This window comes from Oncorhynchus clarkii, chromosome 16, assembly GCF_045791955.1.
Source record: "Oncorhynchus clarkii lewisi isolate Uvic-CL-2024 chromosome 16, UVic_Ocla_1.0, whole genome shotgun sequence".
Taxonomy (NCBI): domain Eukaryota; kingdom Metazoa; phylum Chordata; class Actinopteri; order Salmoniformes; family Salmonidae; genus Oncorhynchus; species Oncorhynchus clarkii.
The window spans coordinates 57,906,362-57,915,065 of NC_092162.1; the positions used below are offsets into that span (position 1 = coordinate 57,906,362).

General features: G+C 43.5%; 1 protein-coding gene across 1 annotated transcript; it reads left to right on the forward strand.

The window, feature by feature from the left end:
- The first annotated feature begins 590 nt into the window (after positions 1-590).
- LOC139367724 (protein disulfide isomerase CRELD1-like) lies at positions 591-8,477 on the forward strand. The gene is made up of 11 exons (XM_071106034.1): positions 591-792; positions 3,736-3,878; positions 4,074-4,156; positions 4,648-4,758; positions 4,902-4,993; positions 5,081-5,260; positions 5,382-5,477; positions 5,977-6,060; positions 6,210-6,305; positions 6,479-6,619; positions 6,703-8,477. The coding sequence occupies exons 2-11, from the start codon at positions 3,762-3,764 to the stop codon at positions 6,921-6,923; spliced, it is 1,221 nt and encodes a 406-aa protein (XP_070962135.1). The 5' UTR covers positions 591-792; positions 3,736-3,761; the 3' UTR covers positions 6,924-8,477.
- Positions 8,478-8,704: the final 227 nt, after the last annotated feature.

An 8,704-nucleotide genomic window follows, 5' to 3' on the forward strand; every position in this document is an offset into this window, starting at 1 on the left:
ATATTAAAATAATTTCTTAATTCCTTTATTTCTTTGGGGGGGTGTATTGTTTTGTATTGTTAGGTATACTGCACTATTTAAGGTTGAAACATAAGCATTTTGCTGCACTTGTGATAACATCTGCAGAATATGTGCACTGTATGCGACCAATTAAAATGTGATTCGTTTTTGTATTCATCCCTGAACTGTAAATGGGTGACATTGTTGTATTCAACAATTATCTTCGTTTCAAAGTGTTATATGGTTAACTTGTAAAGTCATTTTTTTTACTAAGTGGTTTGTTGGTTAATTGTATAGCATTTTATGCATTAGTGCGTTCTGTTATGGTGCAGTTCTATGCCGTGACTGGGTTATCCATCATCAGTAATAGGTATAAAGTGGTTTGCTTTTATTTTCTGTGTAATTTTTGTACTGTGCGTTTGTTGGCTATTTAGATATTATTATGTTTTAAGTATTGAATTTTTTCTAATCTTGAATGATTTACCTGTCTGACAGTCTATCAGGGCAAGGACCCATTCAACTTCTTTAAAACAAGACACGCCCTTATTTGTATTCGCGGGTAATGATTGGTTGAAGACTGAAGTCCCAGTGGGATTGGGCAGTTTCCTGCCAGCTGCGCCTCAGCTAAACAGAGTCTGGGAAGAAGAATCAACAAGAAGCACTGCATCAGCACCGGTCAATGAATGGCACGGATGAAGAACTAAACCGGTGAAACACCGTGAAATTGTATTAAGGTGCTGAGGACGCTCCAATCGGTTGTCTACAAGCTCTTGAGAGTTTATCAAGCTGAAGGTAGGATGCAGCGCAGCATAATTTATTGGGAGCTAGCTAGCGTTAGCAGGGTAACGCTAATTTAGCTAACATTAGCTATCCATCTAGATAGATTGCTAGTTTGCCATAGCAGTGCGTTAGCTGGGTAGCTAACTAGTTATCACAGTCAATTTAGTCAATTTAACCAGAGGTGGTTTTGATGACGTTTAAGATGGATAATCATGTCATTACTTGTACTGACCTGATGGAGGGTTACCTGATTTGCCAACGGGACTTTACAGTAACTAGCTAACGTTAGCTGACCACACTAGCCAGTCTAACTGATTATGAAGATGCTATTCAGAATGATGATGATCCTCATTAGACCACAGCCTAAATAGTTCAGTCAAGGCAACAATGTAGTTAGCTCCATACCTAGCTTTCTAAGAATTGAACTAGCTATATTTTTTTGCCAGGCAGCAGAGGCAATGGAGCTTAATCATCACTAGGCTTACCCATAACAGGATCCAACTAGGGTTGGATTTGTCAATGAACATTGACTATGTGAGAGATACAGGAATTCAGTGGCTCTGCGTTGTTTACTGAAACATTGATATAACTCATCCTCTTATCTTTTCACACACATTTAATCCTGCTGCCCATCATGATAATCAAATCAAATGTATTGGTCACATACACATGTTTAGCAGATGTTATTGTGGGTGTAGTGAAATGCTTGTGTTTTTAGCTCCGACAGTGCAGTAATATCTAACAAGTAAATCTAAGTAAGGAATGGATTTAGAATATATATACATATATGTCATAGCAGCATTGGACTAAGATACAGTGACATAGTATAGAGTACAGTATATACATATTAGATGGGTGATGCAATATTTACAAACAATTAAAGTGACTAAGATACCGTAGAATAGTATAGAGTACAGTTTACATATGAGATGAGTAATGCAAGATACGGGGACATTATTAAAGTGACTAGTATTTCATCTCCTTAAAGTGGACAGTGATTCCTAATCTATGTCTATAGGCAGCAGTCTCTCATGTGCTGTAAATGGCTGTTTAACAGTCAGTGGTATAGTCTAAAATAAAATACAGTATATACAGTGGGGCAAAAAAGTATTTAGTCAGCCACCAATTGTGCAAGTTCTCCCACTTAAAAAGATGAAAGAGGCCTGTAATTTCCATCATAGGTACACTTCAACAGACAAAATGAGAAAAAAAATCCAGAAAATCACATTGTAGGATTTTTAATGAGGCTTAGCACGCACACTCGTGGGACCCCAGTGTTGAGGATCAGCGAAGAGGAGATGTTGTTTCCTACCTTCACTACCTGGGGACGACCCGTCAGGAAGTCCAGGACCCAGTTACACAGGATGGGGTTCAGACCCAGGGTCTCAAGCTTGATGATGAGCCTGGAGGGTATTATGGTGTTGAATGCTGAGCTGTAGTCAATGAACAGCATTCTTACATAGGTATGCCTCTTGTCCAGGTGGGACAGGGCAGTGTGCAGTGTGGTGGCGATTGCATTTTTTGTGGCTCTATTGAGGCGGTAAGCAAATTGAAGAGGGTCTAGGGTGGCAGGTAAGGTGGAGGTGATATGATCCTTGAGTAGTCTCTCAAAGCACTTCGTGATGACAGAGGTGAGTGCTACGGGGCAATAGTAATTTAGTTCATTTACCTTAGTCCTTGTCCCTAAGAATGCAATGGTGGCCATTTTGAAGCATGTGGGGACAACCGACAGGGATAGGGAGTGATTGAATATATCTGTGAACACACCAGCCAGCTGGTCTGTGCATGCTGTGAGGACGCGGCTAGGGATGCCTTCTGGGCCGGAAGCCTTGCGAGGGTTAACCTGCTTAAATGTCCTACACACGTCGGCCAGGGAGAAGGAGAGCCCACAATCCTTGATAGCGGGCCGCGCCGGAGGCACTGTATTATCCTCAAAGCAAGCGAAGAAGGTGTTCAGCCTGTCCCGAAGCAGGATGTTGGTGTCTGTGAAGTGGCTGGTTTTCCTTTTATAATCCGTGATTGTCTGCAGACCCTGCCACATATGTCTCGTGTCTGAGCCGTTGAACTGGGACTCAACTTTGTCCCTATACTGACGTTTAGCCTGCTTGATTGCTTTGCGGAGGGAATAACCACACTGTTTGTATTCTTCTATATTCCCAGTCTTCTTGCCCTGGTTAAATGTGGGGGTTGGCTTTCAGTTTTGCGTGAATGCTCCCATACAGTATGATGGTGCCGACGGAGATGGCAATATCTCAACAAACTCTTATTCAACTGCAGTATTTTGTTTGTTCATATACCATTTATTTTACGTTATTTGCTCAGGAATTGTCATTACATACAGCCAGGAAGAACTGTTGTATATTAGAGTGGCGGTAACTCACCAGAACTTCCAGCGTTATGACCAGGGTTACGACTTCCCTGTAGCAGGTATTTTGTTTGCTCTCCCCAGCGCAGGCTGACCCAAAACAACGCCGGTGGAGAAGAGGTACTTAAGGCGGTCTTGTGGTCCAACTTAGGAAGCGTGCACGCCACCCATTGCTCACAAGTATTTTACTCGCTAATGTCCAATCTCTGAATAATAAAATGTATGAACTCAAGACAAGTTGCTTTTCAGAGAGACACCAGGGATTGTAACATACTCTGCTTCACAGAAACATGACTCTCTCGAGATACACTGTCTGACTCTGTAAAGCCAGTTGTGTTCTCAGTACATTGCGCCGACAGGAACAAACATCTCTCCTGGAAGCAGAAGGGTGGCGGTATATGTTTTATGATTAACAACTTATGGTGTAACTGTGATAACATACAGGAACTCAAGTCCTTCTGTTCACCTGACCTAGAATATCTCGCATTCAAATGCAGACTGTACTATCTCCCGAGAGAATTGTCATCATCAATAATAGCTACAGCGGTCTATGATCCTCCTCTGTCTGAATCCCCTGTGTCTGTTCTCAGTGGCTGAGTGGTAGGTAGTCCAAGCCATGTGGTGGTCGTGGCCCCTGCTCCCTGGCCTGGTACTCTTCTCTGTGCTGTCTGTGGTACAAGTACAGACTGCACCATGTCAGACCTGCCGCAAACTAACTGACAGCTTCATCAAGGTAGGAGTCTGTATCTCTGTCTCTCTCATTCCCTCAGTCTGTTGATTAGTTTGTCGGTCATATTGTCATTTGTGTATCTATTGGTATCTCTTTTGCTTATTGCTTATGTTTCGGTCAGTAGCTGCCATTTTACTCTCCTTGCTGTTCTGTTTCTGTCTTCATCTGGTGGTCTTTCATTAAAACACGTCTTTTCAGGGCCTGGAGAAAACATCCAATAAAAACTTTGGGGGTGGGAACACTGCTTGGGAGGAGGAGAAGATGGCTAAATATGCTCGCAGGTACTTATGGCTCCACTAGGCGTGTCACTAGAATCTCCACAAATATACAGTCATAGGATCTGCAGTCTTTAATAAGACCTGCAGTCTAACATCTGTGTTTATGTAGAGGAAAGCCCACGAGGCCTGCTAATCCCTGACAAGCCTTAGCATGTTGTTGAATGGCCAATGCACCTTTATTGTGTTGCTATGAAGGCTTGTTACCTGATGCCTCTGACCTGAATTGGACTCCTCATGACTGAGCCAAGGCGATGCTGAACCAGTACAGTACAGTACTGACAAGACTAGGGCTCTACACCACATATGTCCTTACACAATATGACAGCCTCTCAAAACTAGGCCACACTGTGTGTCTGTGAGAGTGAGCGAGCGTGTTTCGAAGATCCTCCTAGAGTGCATAATGGAGAATAGGAGGGTGTATTTGTTTTCTCTGTGCTCTGTTCTCTAGTGAAGTGTTCCACATTACTCATGTCTCCTCTCCTCCTGGTTCTCAGTGAGACCAGGCTGCTGGAGATAGTGGAGGCAGCATGTGAGAAATCTGACTTTGACTGTAACAAACTGCTGGAGCAGTTAGAGGACCAAGTGGAGACATGGTGGTTCCACCGGTATGTGTGTGATCATGTAAATGTGGTATATGTATAATCACTTTTGTTTTACTGTTGTATTTACACACCTGTGTATTATATTGTTATGTGTGTGTGTCCTTCCCCTCTCATCACTGACCTTGTGATTGTCTCTGTGTGTGTAGGCAGCAGGAGGCTCCAGATCTATTTGAGTGGCTGTGTATAGAGGAGCTCCGACTCTGCTGTCCCCCAGGACGCTTTGGCCCAGACTGCAAAGGTATTGAACACACACACACACGATAGTTCTTTCTATAGTTCTCTCTCTGTTGTCACATGATTAACCCTGTGTGTTGTTGTGCTGCAGAGTGTCTGTCCGGTCCTGGAGGTGTGTGTGGTGGTCTGGGTCGCTGTGAGGGAGAGGGTACCCGTCTGGGAGATGGAGAGTGTGTGTGTGATCCGGGGTACTTTGGTCAGCTGTGTCAGAGCTGTGCAGATGGCTACTACAGAGAGAAGAGCTCCAATCACAGCACACCAGCCTGTGCAGGTACCCAATCAGAAACAGTTTTCCCTGTCTGATCATGAACCAGACAGCCTGGCTTATTCTCAACCAATCTCATGTAGAAGTCTCACAGACTAATCACTTCTTCTCTGTGTGTGATGTCTAGCATGCTACCACTCCTGTAAAAAATGCTCAGGGCCAGAAGACTACAAATGTGTGGACTGCAAACCTGGGTGGATCCTCCATGACAACAAGTGTGTTGGTGAGTATTTGGCTTTTGTGTGTGTATTTGAGAGAGCATGTGTCTTCTGTTAGTTTTCTTACTTTGCATCTGTGTTTGTAATGGAGAAATTCAGTTTCAGTTATGAGTAATTATTAACACAATGCTTTGTGACACCCATTTGTGTACAGGTTGATGGTCATTAGACTTGATACTAAATGTTATGGATTGTTCTCATATCTGGAGGTAAAAGGACCGAGGACACTGATTGTTGTTGGATTCTGTGACACTGTGATTCTGTGACACTGTGATTCAAGCCTGTTAGAAGGTGTTTTCAGAATATTGGTTCTGTGAGAATAGATTAGAATATAAGGGTCTGCGTAGAGAAGACAGGTTAGACATGGTCTCTTTCTGTGCTGGAGGTGTCTCCCTGTTGCAACTTGTATTAAACCAGATTGATTTTGATTGACTTCATCTGTGACTCCCCTTCTTTTTTTTTCACCTTGAAAATCAGTGTTTAACTTGTGAATGTTGTTTTCAGACACTGATGAGTGTGGCACAGAGCTGGCTCGATGTCTCTCCAACACATATTGCCACAACACAGATGGATCATACGAGTGCAGAGGTACTGTAGGCTCTCCCTCTACTATCTGTTAGTAACAGAGTACTGTAGGCTCTCCCTCTACTATCTGCTAGTAACAGAGTAATGATGGTTTGTGTTGTTGGTAAACCTGTGTTCTGACCCAGACCTCTGTTCTCTTTCCTCTGTGCCAGGCTGTGACCAGGCATGTGTGGGCTGTATGGGCAGTGGTCCTGCCCGCTGTAAGAAATGTGCTAGGGGATACAAGCTCAGAGGAGCCAAATGTCTTGGTGAGGGAACGCGGCTGTGTTTTAATTTGTCTGTGTGGTTCTCTTTTACTCGTCTATAGATGGTTTGGCCAATCAGATGAACCTTCTGTTACAGCAGCCTGACTACTTACTTGTAGTGTACATCTGTCTTGGTATGGGTGTCACTCTGTCCATGTTTTCTCTCTCCCTCCTAGATGTGGATGAGTGTAGTGAGAGGGTGATAGCGTGTCCAGGGCTGAATGAGGCTTGTTTCAATGAAGAGGGCTCCTTCCGCTGTGAATGTGCTGACGGCTTCATCCGAAGGGACAGCATCTGTGTGGAGAACCAGCCTTACAGTAGGACACGCGAGCACCCTTGATAGTTCTCTCTACTTGGCACACTCCTATATACACAGCATCTCTCTCTCTCTCCTCATCAGGTGGTCCAGAGAAGGGCCTGTTTGATGACATGACTGATGATGAGGTACTTGTCCTGCAGCAGATGTTCTTTGGCGTGGTCATCTGTGCCCTAGCAACGCTTGCCGCCAAGGGTGACATGGTCTTCACCGCCATTTTCATCGGGGGCGTGGCCGCCATGGCCGGATACTGGCTATCAGAGAAGGGTGATCGCATGCTGGACGGCTTCCTGAAGGGACGCTAGCCTATCAGGAGCCAAGGATACGGGAAAGATGAAGGAACTCATTGAATGCAAGCCGATGCGGGTGACAAAGACTGGGGGGGGGGGGGGCGGCTACAGGAATGCTAGCCATTCAGGAATGTACTATACTACTTTGGGGTGGTAGTGGTTAGGGTGGGAGAAGAGGGGTCCTAAAGGATGCCTTGAAAATGTTTGGGATTATTGTGGGTCTTCTGGAATATGAACTTTCCAAATGTTAGAGGGAGGTGAATAAGAGAACATGGAGCTCAGAGGAAGGTCAAATCAGAGAGCTCAATGGAGGGAGTGAATATAGAAGAAGACCAGGTACTACTTGATCCAAAAACCCTGAGAAGACACTAAGGAGACTGGAGTGTCTGTCTGCACTGATATGGGAGACAAAACCCAACCCTCTTGCCTCGACTCTGGGGTAGGGAAGGGACAGAGTAGGGGTTGGATAAGAACACTTCTGATTGTTACCAAGTTATTATGCATTTGTATCTTCCACTGGACAGAATTTTGCTCTAAAATTATATATGGTTCAAACCAGGTCGCGAGTTAGAATTCTCAAGCCGACTAGGTGAAAAATATGTCAATGTGCCCCTGAGCAAGGCTCTTAACCCTAATTGCACCTGTAAATTGCTCTGGATAGGAGTGTTTGCTAAATGACTCAAATGTTCATGTCTGTCCATTTCCACTCATCACAAATCAAACTTCTTAGGCACCCCTTACCTCATCAGCATCTCCTGTTCATCATTTCACCTTTTACTGAGGAACAGAGGGTGTTCCCGTGTTGATGGGAGATGGAGGGTGAGATGGGATTGTCATTGGGGCTTTGCACTGAAGGCTGCTGCTATGGTGGACTTGTTAAGGAAATAACTGATGTATCCTGTTGCGCCAGTTGAATTCCATCCCATGTTAAAACACTGTTTATTTATAATCCTGTTCATATTATGACTGTGTTTATCTGTGTTTCTGCACTGACAGATTCTTGCTGTATGAATGCACGAGAAAAGGATCTGAGAAAGGCTATACTGTATGTATTATCCTATGATTGGCATGGAATACTTTATAGAGCTGCTTGTTTCCCTCTAAACTGTACAACCAGGATACAAGGATAATCACTACTGCTTCATCACCCCCTAAACCTACTGCCTGAGCAATCTGCGTCTGTCTGTCTGTCTGTCTGTCTGTCTGTCTGTCTGTCTGTGATACATTGAGTTTGATCAGCACCAGGTAATATGGGGTACTGTACAATGAAATGCACAAGTGTATTTTATCACATTTTACAGTTGAAGCAACTAAATTATATCTGATCAATCATATCCCTCCACATTATTCCCCCCTCATCCTCAGTAGCTACTAGATCTAGCACAATTGTTATTCAAATTATCCATCTTTTTTCATTTTTAACCTTCCAGATGTTGTTTTCAATAATATCCATTTTAACTGTTAATAATCATGTCCTTTTGTTATATAATGTGTGTGTGTGTGTGTTAGGCCTACATTTCAACTGCAGTTCTTTGCATTATGATCATTATTAAAAAGGAAGAATTCTGAGTTTAGTGTTCTGTTTTTAGCTTTCCAATAACCTCTCTTACCATTTTATTTTGACATGCTGTTGAAAGAAATGTAATGTAAACTCATGCTGCTCATTGCTGAAGACCTTAATAAAATACTGCCGTTGCATGGAGACGATAGATTAAAGCCATTCAAGGAAACAGATACTGGAGAAACCCCCTAGAATGCTAGCTATGAAAGACACTGTGAGCAGAGGTGTGTGTGTG